The 22,679-nt window shown below is 37.1% G+C and overlaps 1 protein-coding gene across 1 annotated transcript in view; it reads left to right on the top strand.

Moving 5' to 3' along the window:
• Sv2c (synaptic vesicle glycoprotein 2C) overlaps positions 1 to 22,679 on the top strand; it is a 223,614-nt gene that overhangs the window by 40,260 nt on the left and 160,675 nt on the right. Inside the window, exon 2 of the mRNA XM_058574048.1 lies at positions 13,892 to 14,570. Within this exon, the coding sequence (XP_058430031.1) occupies positions 13,988 to 14,570 (583 nt within the window). The 5' untranslated portion in view covers positions 13,892 to 13,987. The remainder of the gene's footprint in view (positions 1 to 13,891; positions 14,571 to 22,679) is intronic.

Genomic DNA, 22,679 nt, shown 5'->3' with positions numbered 1-22,679 from the left:
TCTTTTTACTCCATTGATGAGAAAAGAGAAGGTTTTACTGGTTTCACTTTCGAGGTACAACTGAGAGGAAAGGGCACCCAATGTTCAATGGTTACCTTGATCTCTTACGCTGCTTTTTCTAATGCATAGATTTGTACTTACCTCCCCATAGTCAGTCTCTCTTTCTTACACACACACACACACACACACACACACACACACACAGTTCCTGGTAGGAGAGACCTGCCTGGAATGGTATTTTCTCAGCACACAGGGGTGTTATGTACCAATAAAACCCTGGCAGAGCATGGAACAGTGAGTACATTAATGCTCCAGTTCTCTTGCTTTGCAGATGGCTCTGTGGGGACTTGTGCACCACTAAAACTCCTTGGTCCCAAAGCTGCACCTTCACTGAACCACAGAGCACTATTGAAGTGTTCAGGGCCAGCTGCTAAAGTAAACAAAGGAAGCTGTTTCTATAGCCATCCCAGGAAACTTACAAAATGAAATATTTACTAAGTAAAAACATGAACAAAGCAGAAAAAGAAAATATGTCATTTCTAGGCATTAAGGGAGAAAAGAGTGCAAGCCCTGAGGGCTCTATTCCTTTCTTTCATTGACATCTCTGGGAGTTAATTGAGGTCCAAGGTGGGGACGGGGAGGGTTTTGCTGTTAAATGTAACATGAATGAGGCCGACTTGATACATCTGGCTATGCTTTTAAACTGCATTAAAACTCTGCAAATATGCTAATCGCATTGTCCTGATTCTCTCAGAAAAGGACAGGCAGACAAATAGAGCTTCTTGGAGCTTTCCTTTGTAGGCTAAACCTCAGAGCCTGTAGCTCAGCAACCACTGTAAACACCAGGGACAGCCTTTTCTGAGAATGCACTTGGGCTTCCTGACTCCCAGCCTGTGCTCACAGACTGGAGGAGGGCCTGGCCGACCTCCACTTAGTAATCATTTATCCCTTCAAAAAAGGAAATTACCAGCATTATCACTACTGGATGATGAGTTTTACTTATAAATTACACTCTTTTATTCTTTAATTTCAAGTAAACCTGCATTTACTGAGTATGTACTGTGTACTGAGTTTTGCCTTTTGAATCTTCATGACAGCCCTGTTATTTCCCATTTTACACTCATGTTGCAAAATCAGTAAATCCAAAAGTAATATTGGAACCCAGGTGTATATCTGACGCATAAACAAGATCACTGTTTTCATCTAATAATTTAGATCATTTTAATATGTCTGGGGCACCTGTTTACTCAAGGGATGTTGTGGCGTTTCTGTATCACTTTGGAAACCACTGTGCATTTGTTCCACTGAATTAATGTGTAGAGGAAAAGACTGCTTTTAGTTTTCCATTTTGGGGTGTAAGTAATTGCTCAGATGACTAGCTGAGTGACTAGTTAGCTTTATAGGCAACTTTTAAATGCACAAGTTAGGAGCATTTCATTTATAGAGGGGATAGATATATTTCTTTTCCTTCTATTTCCAGAAATAGGCAAACAGAGAAAACAGAAACTAGTCCTATTTTGTCATAGCTTTGATAAGAGATGGAGTAAATGTGGAGGTAAAAAGAAAAGTGGGGGTGGGGGGTAGGTGATTACAGGTACTAATTAAGCACTTACCAGGTACAACTGAGAGTTGAGTTTTTCTCTGATTGCTCTAGCTGTACTGAGGAACTTTTCCTCCTGCAGTCCTTCTCTTTCCTCGAGCTTTTCTTTAAAGATCTTAAATACATGCTGCCCTTTTTTTGAAGTTGTCATATTCATCGTAAGATGATTGTAGTCAGAATAAGCATGGTAACAAATGTGAAAGAGCAGGGCTAATGCGATCTTGTAAAAGAGAAGGCATTGTCAATGACTAGCAAATAGGATTTCAAAAGAAATCCACTAAGCTCTATTCTTCTAGAACTTGTCACTTTATGCAAAGGTTTAGACGTGGTTTGTCTCCCAAAGGCTCATGGGCTGGAAGCCTGAACCCCAGTGCAATGGCGTAAATGCAATGGAATCTATCAGCTGGGGTCTACACGGAAGGTAATAGGTCATAGGGTGCTGCCTTCAGAAGAGATTAATGTTGATCTCACAGGGGGAGTGAGTTACTACAAAAGTGGGTTATTATAAAAAGAATAAGACTGGCCTCTGCCTGGTTTCTGGTTTCCTGTTTTGCAGGCAATCTCGTCTGCATGCAGTCCTTTCCTTACCTGCTTCTTGGCTAAGTTGTGTTGCAGCCAAGGGGGCCCTCTCCAGAGGCAATGGGGTCACCTGATCTTGGACTTTTATTAGCCTCCCAAACTGCAAGCTAAGTAAACCTCTGGTTTTTTGTTTTTTGTTATTGTTTTGTTTTGTTTTTTAAGTATCCAGTCTTAGGTATTGTTATAGGTTAGACTAAGGCACTTCCTTATTCCAAGCATATCTCATAATAAAACCCAGGGCTCTTTCCTTTATCCTCAAAGCCCTTGATGATCCATCCCTAGCCACTTTCCTTGACTTGCTTCTTGACTATGCTCAGTTGCCTGGTCTCCCTGACATTCTCCACCTAAGGGCCTTCACTCTTGCTGTTCTGTGTCTGGAAAGCTCTGAGCCCCTGGATAGCAGCATGGCTTATGTCCTGACCTTAATCAGGCTTCTATTCAAGCTTCATCTGCTCAGAGTATCCTCCCTTGACCACTTTTCCTAGAATAGCTGCTCCTCCTACATTCCCATAGGGCAGCTGTTAGCCACATGTAGTCATTTTTATTTAAATTGTCCTATTTTTATTGGACAGCATAGATGTAGGCCATTCCCATCATTGTGGAATGTTGTATGGGAGAGAGCTTCTCTGACCTTGAACCCTGCTTTATTTTTATTTGTAGCACTTGCCACTACATGAAATTATATTTCTTTTGTTGTTGTTGTTGTTTGTTTGTTTTTTAATGTCTTGCCTCTAGCAAGAAAGTGCTGTGTAATCAGGAACTTTGCATGTTTTATTCAGTCTCTACTTTTCAGCTCCCAGAAGAGTGCCTGGTACTCTAAATACCTGCCAAATAAATGATTGGACTTGTGGGGACCTCTTTTAATCCCTAAGGAGATAAGCAGAATTGTTATGGGAAGTCCCTTTTCTGTTCTTCCTTGCCCCATCCATTTTTCCTGAGGCCTGGCTTTCTGGAAGGAACTCAAATCCTGACTTTGCTTCTCTTTGAGTTTCCCTCACATGAGGGAAATAAGGGCTGGTGAAATAGGCACAATTGTCTGCATTCACTTTGAGAAGTAGTACCATATTCACAGATGGCCCCTTTCAAATATGGAGGTCTCTGTTTAATACTGGGGAACCATCTACCAGAATGTCTTTTGTCACTTAATAGAAGAAAATGTCTGTTACATATAAGAATAGGAATCATGAATGGCAGTCTTTTAGCTGATTATGCTTTATAATGCAAATTGTTTGGATTCTTCTCAGGAATTGGGTTTCCCCAAAGGGTGATAGATCCTGGTGACTATTTGAGACAGGAATCCTGGAGCTTTGCACTCTTCCTGGGCTTGACTGAAGACACTTTGAGTCTGCTTGCCCATTCTTCCTGCAAACCTTCTTCTGTAAATACTGGTACAGAGAAGGGGTCAGGTCTACAGAAGGGTTTAGAGAGAGAAGCAAGGACTGTCAGCATTATTCACAGCCTTCCCTTTCTGAATTATTCTCAAGCAGGTCCCACCCATTACTTGTAGCTCATCCTCTGTTCCATAATGGAAATTCAGTGAGTGGCTCCCGTCGATGCTCGGTTTGATATGGGATGTAGCATACTTTCTGATCCAACAATGGGTCTGGTAGATCCTAAGGTTTGCAGCCAGAATATATTTCATGGTTTTGAGAAACCAATAAGCAAATAAATGTACAAATGAATATAAAATTTACACATACATACATATATTTTATTAATTCACACAATAAGAAAAAACACATAAACCTCACAAGTTACTTTGAAGATTGAATAGTAGATTTATCATATTTGTGGACGAGATGTCTATTTTCATACTTTTAGTTCTACAATTAATTTACAAGCTTAGTACAGTCTTAATGAAAATTTTATTTGAAAAATTGATAAGCAATTCTTAAGTTTATATGGAGGATAAAATAAATGAGAAAAATCAAGAAATACTTGGAAAGGATGAGACATGAAGAGTATATACGTTGAAAAATATGAAAATTTATTACAAAGTAATAAAAATCAAAACTAGCAAACGGTTATGAAGGCAATAGTATGTAAATGTATCAAAGTAGCAGAATATAAAACTGAAGAGATATTAATGTATGTAGGAATTTTGCCTCTTATAAAAGGACATTTTAATAACTTTCTGAGATATTTGATTATTCACTTTTAAAAATTATTTCTTCACACAATATAAAAAAATTAAATTACGAAACAATGAAATTAAATTAATTAGGACAAATACAGACAAATATTTTGGATATTATGGAGGACTTAACAGACTTACTACAAGAAGGAAACACAAACAAAGAAATTTTAAGTAGACTATAAAACAGTTTAATAGCTGTCTGTGGCAAAAACCCACCCTAGATATAGGCATCTGAGAAAAATATTTACAATATATACAAAAGACATTATTTCCTTACATGTAAAGAACTCTTGAAATTTAGTAAGACAAAGACTTTGAATTAGCTTCCTTGTATTAGCTTCTCTTACTACCAACTAAGTAACTTCAAATTCAGAAATTTATTCTTTCACGGTTCTAGAGACCAGGATTCCAAAACCAAGTTGTTGGCAGAATCACAATCTCTCCAAGGGAAAAATTTCTTCGTTTCCTTTCAGCTTGGGTGACTCCAGAGATTTCTTGGCTTCTGGCTGTGCAATTCTAATCTCTGCCCCTATCTTCCTGTGCCCTTCTCTTCCATATCTGTGTCTTCTCTTCTCTGTGTCTTATAAGGACATGTCATTGGAGTTAGAGCCCACCTTGCTAATCCAGGATAATTTTATCTCAAGATTTTTGACATAATTACCACTTTTTCCAAATAAGGTCATATTCACAGGTTCTAGGGGTTAGGGAATAGACATATTTTTCTAGAAGTCACCATTAAGCCCAATATAAACCTCAATACAAAAAAAATGGGCAAAAGTTAAGATTCACAAGAAGAGAAATGTTCACTTTCACTGGTAATCAAATGCCACTTAAAATGATAAAACACCATTTTTCACTAATCTCAACTGCTAATTTACAGTATAGGTGAGAATACAAGGCAATGGGTCCTTCCTACATTCTTCTAAAAGTCATAAATTGCCACAGCCTTTCTGAAGGACAATATGATGTTATTAAAAAAAATCAATACTAGATTTTCCTTTACTTTTTCTCAGATATATCACACAGGTATATTTCACTACATATTGATTATACTAAAATAATGTAAACAACCTGAATGCCCAATGACAAGAGATGGGTTAAATGAATTATGGTATATGATAAATAAAAATAGTAGATAAATAATTTAAAAACCTGAGAAAGGTTTCAATATTAAAGAAGTGCAAACCTCTGGACCAAGATGGTGAATTGAGGACATGCTAAGTCCTGTCTCCTTGCCCCTATACCCTAGTTCAAATGCATGGATGATATTTCAAAATACTGTTCAGGTAATAAATAGTTGACCTCAAAAAGAACAAAAAGAAATCTTTAGGTGCCAGAAATTGCAAAGTAACACATTGGATTGTGTGGAAGCTGGTCCTAAACTTCCCAAGTTATAACCAGTATGTGGCCAGCATGCAGATTGGGAGATAGGAACATACTGCCCATCTGCACCTGGGAGAAAGGATAGCCTACCACCACAACTGTCATAGACGAAGGTATGAAAATGTCACCCACCTAAGCCTACCAGTGTCTCTGTACAATGTGGAAATCCAAGAATTCAGATAGATAGTGATAGACAGTGATAGACAAATTAACTCATCTGTTTGTTGATCTCTGTGGAGCTCTAGCTGAGGCAAACTCAAAACCCTATAAGAAAACCAATACAAAACAAAAACCTTAGAAAGGTCTCCACAATGTAGGGTCCAAGCAGGAAAGAATTCCTATTAGTGGGAGAGAGAAGGGGAATTGCACGGAAGATGGAAGGAGACCCTCATTGTTATACAAAATTACATATAAGAGGATGTGAGGGGAAAAGGGGAAAAATTACAGTAGATGGGGTAGAGAGAGATGAGGGGAGGGGAGGGGGAATAGGAATGGGATAGGAAAGGCAGCAGAATACAACAGACATTAGTATGGCAGTGTGTATTAAACGTGGATGTATAACCAATGTGATCCTGCAATCTGTACACGTGGGAAAAATAAGAATTCATACAGCATATGAATCGAATGTATGGTATATGATATGTCAAGATCATTGTAATGTTTTGAGCAACCAATAAAAAAAAGTGGTCCTGAATTTTTTAGTCTGGTCCCAGGACCTACTCTTACTCTTAAAAATTAATAATAATGAAAGAACTTTCCCTTTTGTGGGTTATATCTGTTGATGTTTACCTTATTAGAAACTAAACCTGAGAAGCTTTTTGAATCACAATCTATAAGTACATGTCCCATTAGCCACCAGAGCAAAGATATCACTATGCCTCATGAAACTTCTGAAAAATGCCCCTGTAAAGCGAGAGTGAATTAGCATCTTACTGTTCTTCTAAAAAATTGTTTGACCTCACAGATTACTTGAATGGTCTTGGGATCTTCTGGGGATCCCCAGACCATACTTCAAGAACTGCTGCCCTTGGGCTATAGTTGTAGCTCAGTGGTAGAGTCCTTGCCTAGAACGTGTGAGGCACTGGGTTAGATCCTCAGTACCACATAAAAATAAATAAAATAAAATAAAGGCATTGTGTCCATCTGCAACTAAAAATATTTTTAAATGTATATTTATAATCAAGAATTACTAAACTTGGGATGAAGTCCTGTATTGCTTACTTAGGTAGTCACTAACTCAGCAAATGGGAAAATTCACACTCAAAGAGTTAGAGATCATAGAGTAAAACTTCAAATGCAAATATAAACTATGATCTAAATTAATCATCTGTTCACAGATCCATATAGTCTACATACTGGAAATATAATTGCTAATTGCTAAAAATAGGCATTTCTTAGGCTGAGGATATATATCAGTTGGTAGTGTATTTGCCTTGCATTCACAAGGCCCTGAGTTCGATCCCCAGCACCACAAACAAACAAACCAAAAGAATAGGCACCGCTTTAAGCCAGGTGTGATGGTGCATACCTGCAATCCCAGCTACTCCAGAGGTTGAGGCAGGAAGATCACAAGTTCTAGGTTAGTCTCTGCAACATAGCAAGCCCTGTCTCAAAATAAAAAATAAAAAAGGGCTGGGGATGTAGCTCAGTAGTAGAGTTTCCCTGTGTTCAATCCCCAATACTGCCAAAAGGAAAAAAAAACAAAAAGGCAGGCATCTCTGGGTAGTAGAAATGCACATGATTTTTATTTTATTTGTTGTGACTCTGAATTTTCTAATTACTCCCCTTTCCCCCAAATTCTTATTGTGATAAAATATACATAGCATAAAATTTACTGCTTAATATTTTAAGTGTACAGTCAGTGGTATTAAATGCATTCACAATATTATGCATCCATCATTACCATCATCTCTATAACTCTTACATCTTATAAAATTGATACTCTGTACCCACTAAACAATAATCCCCTGAACCCCCTTCTCCCTGCCTCTGGCAATTACTATTCTACTTTATGTCTCTGATTTTGATTATTCTAAGGATCTCTTATAAACAGAATCATACAGTATTTGTCTTTCTGTGACAATAGAATCATAAATGTCCTTAGCATCATGTCCTTAAAGTTCATACATGTTGTAACATGTGTCAAAATTTCCTTTCTCTAGTTATGCATAGTAGTTGGGTTCATCTTGACAAATTTGTACATTTATTGAATTTGATTTCAGTTTGTGCCCCCCTTTCACTCTCCCCATTCTCCTTTCTCTACTGATCTTCCTTTCACACATCTGTTCATGTATTTTTGTTTGAATATTTACATTTATATATAAAATTTAAATTCCCTGTGGTATATTTATATTTCCCTCCTCTTTAAGGCTGAGTAATATTCCATTCTATGTGTATTATCACATTTTGCTTATCCATTATTCATCAGTTTGTGGACATTTGTATTGCTTTTATGTTTTAGCTATTTTGAATAATGCTACTGTCAACAAAGGTGTGCACATCTCTCTTCTAGAGACTGCTTTCATTTCTTTTGTGTATATACCAAGAATTGGTATTACCTATTTTATGGTAATTCTATTTTCTCTTTGAGGAACGACCATACTGTTACCTAGAGTGACATACCATTTTATGTTCTCACCAACTGTGTGCAAGAGTTCCCATTTCTGCATATTCTTGCCAACATTTGTTGCTACTATTACCTTTTTATTTGCTAATAACCATCCTAATTGGTATAAGTAGATTCAATTATTTCTTAAAGAAACACTTTTAGTTTTGTAACCAGAAAGAAAATAACTGTATTAAATTAAATCTAGACACTTGCCAAAGGAATACACTGCCTACTTTGACTCCCCTGAGAATATTCCCTCCATTAGGAAGTCTAGGGCCTTTAGAAAAGTTCGACTATGTAGAGAGGTTTGTTATTTGGTTAAGGACTTCAGGTTTCACTAATCTAGGGTTTGCAGAGATTTGAACAACTGCTGAGGTCATATTTACCTTAAGTAATATATTCTTTATAGAGTAAATTAACTGTGTCAAATTGTATTTTAAAATATCAGTATACTTCAAAATATATTTCCAGGCTTTTTGAATGATTTCTTTAAAATATTCAAATATGCTAAATGCTATTTTTGTAGGAAGTCTATTTAAAAATTAAAAGCAATTACATTTTGAAAATTGAACTTTCCATTGTTGATAGACTTGAAATAATGTGTTTCATTTTAGAAATACATTTAAATGTAGTTTTTGCTTTTTATCTTGCTTCCTTCAATTAATGTTAATTAGTGAGTTTTGTGATATTTTATAATAGAGATATTAAAATTTTAGAGGGGTTTAGCATTCTCCTTAATAGTGTAATTCTCCATAGTATATAATGATGACTGCTCCCTGGTATCATGTCAAGGGTGGGAATTCTGTTCTTAGGAAAGTTTGGGAATGGTAGGACATCAAATTTTAATTAAGATTCTTTATAAAAGGCTTTGCGTTTTGACTTTCCAAGAGGAGGGCATACGAAGTATGAAATAAAGACTTGCCAAATTTATTTGATGATGGAACTTTTTTCTCTCAAAGCACCTTATAGTGTATTGTAAAAAGCACTTTGGGGGAAATACTGATGCAGAGAACTCCCTCATGAAGAAATGAGGGCCAGAGTTGGCCCCTGTGTGGTGTTTGTGTCCTCACTTAATAACATTGCTTCATGGTGTTTTATTTTATTAAGTCTCTGTTTTCAGAGAGCTTGCACCCTATTGAGAAAGACCATCCATTTATCAATAGCCATAAGGATGGAATACATGATTGAATGGCAAGAGGAAACCAGCTGTGCTTACCTGGGAGGATGTGATTTGGTTAAGCAAGAATGAAAGGAAATTATTTCATGAAAGAGGTAGCTTTTGATTTGTACTTTGAGGAACAGGAATTCACACATATGGGTAATTGAGAGGGTTGGAGGACAAGAGGCTTCCTTAAATGATATTTTTTTAGTTGTAGATGGACAAAATACCTTTATTTTATTTGTTTATATTTTTATGTGGTGCCAGGGATTGAACATAGTGCCTCATGCATGCTAGGCAAGCGCTCTACCACTGAGCCACAACCACAACCCAAATGATAAATTTTTGATGCCAAAGATTTAGACACGTTGGGTTGATGAATCAATAGCTATTTCCCTATTTCCTCCTCTCAAAAATGTGCTCAGTGTGGAAAGCTCCATGGATGACCTCTCACCATCCCACCTCATTTCCTAGCCCAGAGTGTCCTAATTGGAAGGAAAGTCGGGGTAAAATGTGGGCACGGTTATCTCATCAGTTAGCAATTTGATCGCTATTTGTCTTCTCCATTAGATCCAAGCTCAGGAGAAGGATTGTTCTATAAAAAGCCTCTCTGCCCCATCCCTGCACATCAGGCATCAATAAATATTTCGGAGGATCCCTATGCTGTTGGTGTAAGGGCTACGTTTTTCCACAGCCTTGCTGTTTCATATCTCTATTTCTATCAGAGGCTCCCATTTCCACTGAAAGATAGTATATATGGTGATTAAGCTATTGGGCTGTGGAGTAGGATTTGTCTAGCTTTGCATTCTTATTGGGAAGGTTTCAGTTTCCCCATCTATAAAATGGGAACTTAAAAATTATGCATCCCATTTGATTGTTGTGAGGATTATTGGGTGACAATACATCTGAAGCACTTACCCATGACTGAGCTAATAATAGGTTATCAGTGAGCTATGAGTGCACAATGACTTTAAAGATGCATTAGTACAGATATGAGAACAATGGACTCTCCCAGCATTCAGAAAATGCTAAAATGTTTTGGGAAAGAGGAGCTATCCAAGATCTTTTGCTGATGGTGATGATGAGGGATAAAGCAGAAGGAAAGATGGAAGGAGTAGGCAGCGTGGAGAAACAGAAACATCTGTGTGTGTGTGTGAGTGGGTTGTATGTGTTGGGAACTTGTATAGAGCAGTTCTAAAATACTGTTCCTACTTGATATGAACCACCAAAGAAGAAACAAAAAACCAAACTCCATTTTTAGAATAACTCTTATTTACAAGTAGTACTTATTTTTTTATATTTTATATATTCATGCAAAATGATTGTAACACACGATGACTGGGCATATCATTGAATATGTCAGCTATGCTTTGTGTGAATGTCATTTGATTTAAACAGTCACTTCTACAAAAGTATTTTTTAATTCGTTGTGAGTCTTATGACTCAGCATGATGAGCAGAACTTCTAATTATTAAGTGTTTATTGGAGGAGGTGCTGTTAAGGATCCCTCTGGATGCTTTTGGATCCCTTTCACTATCTCTTGTGTTCTCTTATCTTGGCTTCTCTGTGTGTTTACTTCCCTTAGCCAGCAACTGTGCTATTCTTCAAATGACTGCCCTTAGGTGACTAGAACTGCTTTTGTCCTCTGGTGCAGAGAGCTGCAAGAGCCTCTATTTCACACTTGCCATGGGTGGCCCATAGCCAAAAATTGACCAATATGGGGCTATGAAAGCCGAGCTCTTGGCCCTGGATGGAGGAGAACTGTGAGCATCACTTATATTCTGGAATTCCTTTACAAGACCAGGCTGAAGCTTGCTCCTCAGGACACTGCTTGAAATTGCAGTCCTGTTTCTATCCCTCCTCCTCCCCCTGCCCTTCTTCCCCACCCCCTTACTCTTTCATAAATGATTTGCACTGGATCCTTTTAGTAGGGTCTATTGCTGAGGAACTTGATGTAGGTCAAATTCTTTCCTAAAAACAGAGTAAACAGCGAGTCATTTAATCTTCCCAATACTGTAAGAGAATTATTACCTTTATTTCATGGAGGAAGAAACCTACTTTAATAAGTGAAAAGGAACATCATTCATCCCTTGGAGGTTATGAAAGTTTCATTGCTTTACAGAATTTCTTGGCTTCCTTGGCCACTAACATGATGATTCTTTTGAAGTTAGGTCACCATCTTGGGGTCATTTATCTGAACAAACAAGATCACATTTTGAAATTACTGTCCACATAAAACCCATTACTAATAAAAGAAACAACAATTCCCTTTATTTCAGCATCTATTAGATGACGTAGAAAAGAGGTTGTGAAATTCTGTAGTATAACTCTGGTATTTATTCCTGATACAAAAGTGATCGACTAAAGCATTGATGATATAAGCAGGTACTTGTGGGCCTTCTTGTGGACCATACCTGGTATATAGGTTCCACCTTGAGAACTACTGATTTAATTCAGCCATGACCTTCCAAAGCAGATGTCATTCTACCATTTCTACCATTCAGTGAGTAAAATCCACAGAGTATAACTCTATTACCTGAATAATCTACCTGCTAGCTAAAATAAGCTACATGTTTTCCAAGGATAGTACAAACTTGTTTGTACTTTGAAATCATTGTAGATTCATAGGTAGTGGCAAGAAATAATGTAGAGATCCCCTTACTCATCCCCCACTTTCTCCAGTTGCAACATATATAAATACCTGATTTTAAACAGAATTTCAAAACAAGTACTCAACTACAGTGATGCAGCCACATCAATGTTTATAGCAGCTCAATTCACTTGCTCCATTTGTGTACAATGTGTCAAAATGCATTCTACTGTCATGTCTAATTAGAACAAATTAAAAAAAAGAAAAAATCAATTGAGCAAATATATGTGGATAAAATTATGAACTTCGTCTGGTTTAATTTGTTTATTTTTCTGTCTTTATGCCATATTATATTATATTATATGAATTATAGTGGGTTACTAATAAATCTTAAAATCAAATGGTAGAAATCTTCCAATCTTTAAAAACTGTATTAAAATTGTTTTGCTTATTCTAAAAAAAGACAAGTATTCATACTTACCCTTATTTAAGAAAAATTAAAAGCTGAAAAATGTTCTTTGCTTTAGAGAGACTATAAAATATGAGTTGATTTTTCATAATTGAAAAATGCTTAGAACCATCTTTTTGTTCTTATTTCTGGGTTAATGTGTGATATTTGGATGATCAGTTAAATGTATATTTGTAACAGCTACTTACCAAGTGTTTTACACTATATACAAAAAGAAAACGTAGAATTGACCATTATATGAATCAGTGTTTGGAAAGTTGCCACAGCTTAGGGTTCAGGAAATGAGTGATGGGAGAAAAGGATTTTTTTCACCTTTATGAACAAAGATAGACATTGACTCATTTGAAGAGACAGCTCAGTGGACAAGTGAAATAGAATTTATCATGAGGTCAGCATGAATTTAATGATCCTAGACTTAGGGGGCTATCAGTGAGAAAGAAAACCAAAGGATGGTCACAGAAGGTTACAGACTGGTATCCAAGAGAGCAGCTAACTGGAGTGTCAATAGGACAAGGTAGGAGGGAGAGTGTATGTGAGGGGTGAGTGTGTGTCCAGATGTGAAGAAAATAGAGATGAAGCTTGGGGGACTTGCAGGGTGGGGTTGAAAGGGCAGATCCCCACAGGATAAGACATATGTTCTCATTCAATGACTGCTGAGTCCAACTGTAGTCATTTGGTTAACTATCCCAGTTTCCTATACATAGAACAAGTGTAACTATAAGATAGCTATACTATGTCAGGTGGAGATACTCATTGTCCATTTTGCATGTTGTGTGAGTCTCTGTTATGGTTTGTTGGTGATAAACATAATGAAAGTAGGAAGAAATGCAATTTGATTATAGTCTGATAGCTTTGGCTAAGGAGTTGCTTGGTTTTTGGTTTTTGTTTGTTTTTCTTTTTTTTTAATGCGAAGAAAGAAGGTCCAGCATAGTTTTTTGAGTACTCTGGTTTTGCCTTTGCAGTCTGCATAGGTGTCTGCGTATCTATGAGCAGTATTATTTTTCTCAATGAGGGTATATCTTTATAGCATTTTGGAGATGTGTTGGGTACCCCTTTAATGGCGTAGGATACTTAGTTTATTTTTCAGGGGAATACCTTTGTTACATTGCCCTGGAGCAAAATTCTTTAAAACAAAACAATAATAATAACAGTAAAAATCCTAGTTAAAAAGCCCCTAGTTCCATGTGCTGATCACACTTGCACAGAGAACCAGGATACACAGGTAGGCATTGAGATCAAACCAAGTAAAGCTCATCTGTGTCTTAGGCTGTGGGCCAGTGAAAATAGACCAGTAAATAGATGGTTTAAAAAAAAAAAAAAGACCAGAAGGGACTAATGCATATCTCCTCTGGTTCTTCTTTTGCAGTTCTGTTTTGAATCCAAAGTGGATGATGCTGGCAGGGCTGAGCCACTGAACAGTCTGAAAAAGTCCCATTTTCTCATTGGCCGTCAGTGAGATAAGATGGAAGACTCTTACAAGGATAGGACTTCACTGATGAAGGGTGCCAAGGACATTGCCAGAGAGGTGAAGAAGCAAACAGTAAAGAAGGTGAATCAAGCAGTGGACCGGGCCCAGGATGAATACACCCATAGGTCCTACAGTCGGTTCCAAGACGAAGATGAGGAGGATGATGACTATTACCCACCTGGAGAAATCTACGATGGGGAGGCCAATGATGATGAAGGCTCCAGTGAAGCTACCGAGGGCCATGATGAGGAAGATGAGATCTATGAAGGGGAGTACCAGGGCATCCCCAGTATGAACCAAGGGAAAGACAGCATAGTGTCGGTGGGGCAGCCCAAAGGAGATGAGTACAAGGACCGCCGGGAGCTGGAGTCTGAGAGGAGAGCTGATGAAGAAGAGCTGGCCCAGCAGTATGAGCTGATAATCCAGGAGTGTGGTCACGGGCGCTTCCAGTGGGCCCTGTTCTTCGTCTTGGGCATGGCTCTCATGGCGGACGGTGTGGAGGTGTTTGTCGTGGGCTTCGTGTTACCCAGTGCTGAGACAGACTTATGCATACCAAATTCAGGATCTGGATGGTTGGGTGAGTATATTGTGTCACTGAGACGAGTTCTAAAAAAAACTGGTTTATTTGTTGAGCACAGGTAATCACCATATAGAATAAATGCTCTCACCCAGAGAACCGCATTTTTTTCAACAAATTTCTATATTATGAAAAATCTTAAACATATAAAAGAACCAAGATAATTTTACAGTGAATACTTCTGTATATCCCCTACCTAGAGTTAACATTTATTATATTTCCTTTATCTCCTATCTCTTCTTCAATTCAACTCATTTGTATGCATTTCAAAGTAGGAGAAAGCAATGTATTTTAACTTATATTATTATAATAAGCCATACTGCTTAATGACAGGATACATTATGAGAAGTGTGCAATATGGAGTTTGTGCAAATATCTAGAGTGTACTTAACACAAACAAAGATAGCTACAATGTCACTAGGTGATATAATCTCACGGAAACATGGTCATAAATGCAGCCTGTCACTGACTTAAATGCCATTTTGTGGCACCTTGGTATGTGATATGACTTCCAAAAATATGTATTTATATGAAACTCATTTGGCACATTTTTAAATAGAGAGGTTAATTCTATAAAATTCTGACCAGTGTGACTTTAAGTTTTACATATAATACTGTGATTTAAATATCTTTAGGACCCTGCTAATCTTTATTTTTCCTATAATCTCTGTAAATGTTTACTTATTTTTTCAACTAGACTTATTCACGGAATTTTTTCTAGGTCACTTTAAAAAAAACTGTTTCAAGGTTTGTATCTTTGTGACTAAGCTAGCAAAACTTAATGTTCTCATATGATAATGTATTTCAAGCTATATTAATATTTAAATTCTGTGTGTCAAAAATAATATGATCTCTCTATAAAATAGCTAAACAGAAGTTTTGATTTTGTGTGACAGTTATCACACACCCAATGTTCTTACAAAGATGTAGTTAACACTCTCTGAGTTTGTGCAAGAATAAAAAGACTGAGAAACATGCACACAGTGGGGTGTCCCAACAGTTTGAGTTCACTTCAAACACATAGTACATTAAGGCAGGAGAATTTTCAAACTCCTTTTGCAAATTTAGCCTCAGAGAACATGTTCATGTACATATAAAATGTTTATGTTTCAGAGTCTGCAAATAAAAGTAAAAATACTTAGTACATATGTTTCCAAGGGAATCTAGACTACAGGTTAAACAACAAAAAGTGTGGAAACCTACTAACTTTATTAAATAATGTTATAATCATTGATGCTGAGAAATTTTCTGAATGATTAAAATTAAATGGCATTTTCTTTCTTCCTAACAACACAAGATACAGAATCATGAAGGAGAGAAGGGTCTACATCGTTTTATTCTTTTCATACTTATTTCTTTTCTAAGGTGCATCCATAGAATTAATTCATTTCTTTTTAACTAGCAGAAATGGATCCAAGAAAGCAGACTACAAAGGGTCAAGGGGTGGTAGTTCAGAGCATGGTTTGCATATTTGTTGGTAGATGCATTGATGTGATCAACCATCAAATGGAGACCTCACCATGCTTCAGAGGAGAGACTTGGTCATTCATCAAATTGATCATTTCAGCACATCTGTTGTGTACCCAGCACTGTATTTTTTTATGTTGGTTTATTTGTCTTTGGTGATCAAGTTTATCAGTGTGAAGCTGGGCACCTAAATTTTTCAAGATTTTCCTGAAGGAATATATCTGCAGAATGTTACAAGAAGATAGATTCTTAGAAATATATCCACATAGAGATTTAATAATTGCTGGCTTAAATTTAGAATACAAATCTTTTCATGTTATCGTTGCTAGTTTATGTTGGAAACATTACAGAAAAGGCTAGGTCCAGCTTACCCTCATGCCCTTGTCTTCTTGGTACTGAATGAGAACACAGAATTACATAGAGTCCTCCTATCAGCCTATTCACCAAGCCCAGTACCCCCTAACGATGTGACAATCCGCAGGTGGCATTTAGAAGTGTAGATAATGCTGCAGAACAATAAGAGCTTAGATTTTTCATGTGTTCATACATGCTGCCTGATTTACTGAATTAAAAATGTGTCCCCAGGAGTGTATAGTTTCACTCAAAGTTGTAAGTCCCCAATAGAAGCATTTTAATGGTTTCATAACTATGCCTTCCAGACTTGCATTTCAATTATTTTGCCATTGTAATTTCACTCATAATTGCATTCTAACGGAGTCTCTTTAGACAAGCATTTAAATTGTTTTGCCATTTTCATTTTATGGGATAATAGCTTTGTAATATAATTACCACACTAAGTCAGAGCAGTGGGATCAAAAATGCAAAAAAGAAAGATGCATGACCCATGTTTGGTGGCATTTTGTGAACAGGGATTTGCAAAATATTTTTTTATTTGTTAATAAGTATTGTGTCATTTTTCTCAAGGACAACCAGGAATAAAAATATGGCCCAGTTTATGTTTTAATTACTTGGGAGATTGATCCTCTCTTTGTGTTTGCTGTAAGATTGACTTACCATGTTTACATGTGCCAGTGTGTGTGGTCTTTGTGTATATTTATAATACCTAATTTGGCTGGAAGAAGGTAGAGTAAATATTTAATTACCTAATGAGCTTCTCTTTTGGGAAATAAATGCCTTCCGTTTTTAAATAATCCATTCTCCATTGCCAAAGTCTATTTATTAAGTCCTTATGATATATAAAGTGCAGTATTATCAAAGGGAATAACAGGACAAAAAGTCTTTTTAAAAAGACAAGGTTTCCCTATCCAAGAAATTTTTATAGTCCAATGGGGAAAGATCACAAATGTCTGCACATTGCCAGAATAAGGAAGCAAGTATCAGTAGCCAAAAGAGAGGTAAATTTAAATAAAGAGACTTCAAGCAGGGGTAATTCATTAAGGAGTAGGGCTCTGACTGAGGCAATGGAGAGGAGGATTGGATTTGGGAGCTGTTCTAGAGTCAGCAAGGACTTGTTCATTGATTGGTTTTGAAGGCGATGGAGGGAATCAGTTAATGAAAGAAAGGCAATTCATTAAATTAGGTAATTCAGAGTAGAGCTGTAAGCAGGAGAAAGGAAGATGAGAAGTGTAGTTTTAAACATTCTCACTTTGAGGTCCTTGAGGAGGATTGAAAATGAGTATCAATGGGTTGCTTCCGATTTAGGCAGAAGTGCCTGAAGGTTATTATTTAAAGATAAGAATGCCAATGACCTTAACCAAAAAAAGGCTGGTTTCCTGCAGCATGCCATGTATGGGGTTGTGATAGAGGATACATCATGAAGGAGGCTGAGAAAAAGCCGAAGATAGAGGAGCAACCAGGAGTAGGGAGATCTTAAAGTTGCTGGAAGAAGGAAGGGAGACATAAATCTCAAGTGCTGCAGAGTTTTGCAACAAAGACTGAAACCAATCTCCTAAATCTGGCAATTAATTTATGGGCTGCTACAGATGGCTCTTCAGATGGACACAATGAGTAAGGCTGGAACTTTTTAAAGCCTGTGTATTGGGTGATGGGGCAATGGGTCCTCAGGATTCCTTGACCTTGGTCACAGTAGGGGGTTCTTACAGATGTCAGACTCTCTTCCCTTCCTTGGCTGGGGCTGACAGTGGATGCTGGTAGTGAGTCCCTTTGTGGGACCATGACTGACTTGATGCCTATTCAAGGGTTTTTGAGATGGGTAGGTTGGGTCCAAAGCAGGAAGAAAATGTAACCATTTCAAGCTTCAGCCCACGAGAGCAGAACAAGCAAAATATTGACCACTCTTCCCTTCCACTTTTCCATCAGAGGGGCTGGTTACCACTTGTGGCTTATTTCCTCCTAAGACCCATCTAGTGAAGCAGAGAACACAATCACTGTTGGTTCAACTTCTTTCTTGCTGAGGGTTCCAATGAGTAATATTTAGGAACCAAAACATTATTATGGCCAGGTGTTGAGTAGTACAAAATAGATGGACAACATCTTGTATCCTGAAATACACTTGTTACCTATGCCTGAATTATACAATGATTAACATTCTGTACAGTTTCTTTTATCCTTTTGAAGGTAAACATCAGCTGTAACTCCTCATTTCCATAAACATTAGTCATTTTCAGGACTGGAATTTTAGTAGTGTAGGTGGGACAAAGGCAGGTTGCAATAGGATGACAAGTGAATGGTGTTCAGAAAACTGGAGAGAGCAAGGGCAGATCTGTGTGTGGTACATCATAGGATCTCAACAAGTATTTGTTGAATGCATGAATGACAGTCTCTGAGATATTTAACACTTTGAGACCTCATTGGTAGGAACATATCTGAACATATCTAATGTAGAAATATGTTGTTTTGAATTTGAACTCATCAGTAGCAGAGGCAACAAGAAAAAGCATTCAGGGCTGGGATGTAGCTCAGTGGCAAAGCGTCTGCCTTGAATTCGCAAAGCCCTGGGTTCGACCCCCAGTTCCAAAAAAGACAAAAAAAAAAGAACCCCACCAAAAAAAAAAAATAATAAGATTTAAAAAAAAAAAAGCATTCAGATGTTGGCAGTTTCCTTCCAAATTCTGCTCAGGGTTGGAGAGCCCTGTTCTAAGGATTTGTCCTACCTGATTTCATGGCTGTGTCTATCTCTATGGCAGGGAAAGATACAAAAGGTATTCTTGGCCTTTAGTCTCCAAAGACTGTGGCTAAGACCTCTCATGCCAACTCCATGCTCCAAGGCAACTTGAGGTTTTCAATTCTTTTTCTAGAATTTATCCATCAGAAATGTGGAAATGTGTTTGCCAAAGGTGCCAGTCTTCTTAGCCATTCTGATTTTCATTCTAATGGGCCAATTAGCATTCTAGATTTTTATTTTGTGTTGGAGATCAAACCCACAGGCTTGGCATCCTAGGGTGTTCCAGTCCCTGCCTCCCTTCCCCTGTTAATCTTGATGAGGTTGCCATTGGAAGTTCACATCCTGGGTTGCAATTTGCCACATCACTTGGGTTTCCTGGGCAAATATCCAATGAGCAGTGCATACTAGTTTTCCTTTCAAATGTCAACAACATTAACTAGAATTAACTAGCATTGGTTGGTATTATTAGTTAAAAATAAAGTTAGACCAAAAATATCATAGCATGTAAGTTTATGCACATATAAATGGAATTTCATTTGACTTTTTTTTTCATTTTCAGAAGCTCTTGAAAGTTTTAAAAATATTTCCAAATGATTCTAGAATACATATAGATTCTTACAAACTTAGGATATATTTTTGGATAGAAACAGAGCTGTGGTTTTCATTCTATTTAATTCTTTACTGTCAGTTGATCATGTCAAACTTATTTGGTGTTCTTGTATCTTCCACTCACATCTAGAATATTTATTCAACAAAAATATAGTGAGCATCTACTGTGTGACAAGCCATCTACAGTCTAGACATGTAATAGTAAATAAAGCAGAAAATAGCTCTAGTAAACTCTATGCATGTCTTTCAACCTCTCTTTCTATGGTTTTTACCTGGATTTTGGAATTCCTTGGAACATGAGAATTCCTTCTCACCCCTTTCTCCCTCTCTCTTCCATGTCCTTCTTCTTTGTTTAGCACTTAAAGTAGGATAGTTTCCTTAGGTGTGGGGATGGATAGATATGCCCTGAACCATCACACTTTAACATCTTTTTCTCCACTCTTCCATATGCATTCTTCATCTTTTAGGTATTAAAGAAAAAATATTCTGTTGGGATTTCTAGCTGCTTTATCTAGAGATAGCTGTGTCTAATTTTTAAAAAATGATCAGCTTCAAATGTCTGAGATTCTCCCAGTTTCAGCTCCATTGACTGTTGTTTGCCACTGACTACTAGCAGAACACAGTGACTGGTGTCATGTGCACCAAGCCAGTGTTTATAACCCCTGCCTGGTGTTGCAGGGTAAACTCATGTCCAAGCTGATAAAAAAGAGTGATACAGGTTTTTTCCTCTTTTAACTTTTTTCCAAAATTTTGATCATTTGGCATATGGTCATGCTCTAAATTTTAAGACCTGTAACTTTGTACCCTTGCTAGGATCACAGCAAGAATCTCCCCTACCTGATATCTGTTCTCAGAGTCCATTTTGGTACCTTTCATTGATCTTTGATCTGTGTTGTGAATGTGCCTCTCAGCTGTCACATCAATCCTAATTGGAATTAAAAAGTTATTGGCTCATAGAGTACATCCTGTCCACCAACACTAGCAAAATCTTATTTGGATTCATTATTGCCAAATTGGAAAAAAAGATTCAATAATTCATTGCCATTATAGACCTGCATCGTATTTCCTCTAGTCTTTTGCATTCTCCAAAGAGAAGTTTCTGACATCAGAGTGGAGCTGGACCAAGCTCAGAAAGATTCCTTCATCTGAGTCTGATGCATTTTTACAGGAAGGAAATGAGCATAAACTTCATGGCACATTCCTAAACTTTGCCAATAAGTCGCGTTCTGGGACTGCTAACCTGGGAGTCACTGAGGGTTTCCCACAAAACAGCTGTGAACCTGGAGGCTGATTTCTTCATTCTTGCATCCTGAATCCCTGTATGAGGATTCTGGTTTCACTGGGAAACTGGCATTATATAACCTGATTCAGTCTGGGACTCTCTCTGAAGTCACTTTAGAATTTGCTGATGTGCTGTCAGTTTGGAGAATTTGTTTATGTAGAGTTGGGTTTAAATAAGGCAGTCTGAATTGTTAATCACCTATTAACTGGATCATGCCAAATACAAATAACAGACTTGCAGGTTTGATTTTCAGATTATGAAGACACAGTTGCACCTTTTCAATCTAATATCACTGTATTTTCAGAAAAGGGAAAAAGCCTTTTATGACCCAAGCTTCCTACAGAACACTTCAGAGAGTAGGAAACGGTTCCATTATACTCATCTTAAGAAGTTAGTCTGATATATCACTGATGTGAATATTCCCAAACCAAATATGTGCAAACTGACATTCTTTAAGAACTTAGAAATCAAGTTTTTTGGCCTTTAAGATAGATAAAAAGTAAGAGGTCCCTGGATGCAATTCTTAACCTTTGATATCAAAACAGGGGCCTCTAATTGAATAGAAAATGATAAGGAATTGAGTTCTCCTCATTTAAAATTTTTTTAATATATGGAATTTACATTCAAATAGAATTTAATGATCTTTACAATATTTTCACATTTATATTTTGAATCTAGTTAATATACTTGGCTGTAATTTTTATGCAAATATGGCTTAGTTGATCTTCACTTGATTAACATCTTAACATTATTTTACATACATATTTTGGAAGGTCAGTACAGTCAGGTATGGATTTTTGTAAGTATATGACCACTTAACACATGATTATGCTTAGCCATCCTGTTGCTGTTGTTTGCTTATTGTATGACTCTCATGTGTTTTAGTCAGTTTTTTTTTTTTTTTGCTGCTGTGACTAAAAGACTCAACATGAAAAATTTTAGGGGAGAAAACGTTTATTTAAGGGCTCACAGTTTAAGAGGTTTCAGTTCACAGAAAGATGGCTCCATTTCTCAGGGCTTGAGGTGAGGCTGAACATCATGGTGGAAGAGTGTGGCAGAAAAAAAGTGCTCACATGATAATCAGAAAGCAGAGAGAGACTCCACTTGTCAGATACAAAATATATACCGCAAAGGCACACCTTCAATGGCTCATCTCCTCCAGCTACACCCCACCTGCCTTTAATTACCACTCAGATAATCCCCATCAGGGGATTAATTCACTGATTGGGTTAAGGCTCTCATAACATAATCATTTCTCCTCTAAATCTTCTTGAATTGTCTCACACATGAGCTTTGGGGGGACACCTCACATCCATGCTTCAATTAATATTATTAAAATAACCCTTTTTTAGAGCACAATTTTTCATATCTCTGGTTGTACACAAAGTAGAGTCACATCCTTCATGTCTTCACACATGTACTTAGGGTAATGATGACCATCACATTCCACTGTCTTTCCTAGCCTTATGTCCTCTCCCTTCCCTTCCCTCCCCTTTTCCCCTTTGCCTATCTAGAGTTCATTTATATAATGCATTCTGTTGTCATATATATCAAATTAAAATTTAAAAAAATTAAATTTAATTTAATTTAAAAAGAAAAAAGTGAATAATTTATCTCTTCTTAAAGAGAAAGCCAGATTATTCAATAATTAAGTGTTTGAGAAAAT

This window comes from Marmota monax, unplaced genomic scaffold (genome assembly GCF_021218885.2).
Source record: "Marmota monax isolate L192 unplaced genomic scaffold, Marmota_monax_Labrador192_F-V1.1 WCK01_AAM20220418_F8-fsc00018, whole genome shotgun sequence".
Lineage (NCBI taxonomy): Eukaryota > Metazoa > Chordata > Mammalia > Rodentia > Sciuridae > Marmota > Marmota monax.
This window is presented reverse-complemented; position numbering and strand designations above follow the sequence as displayed.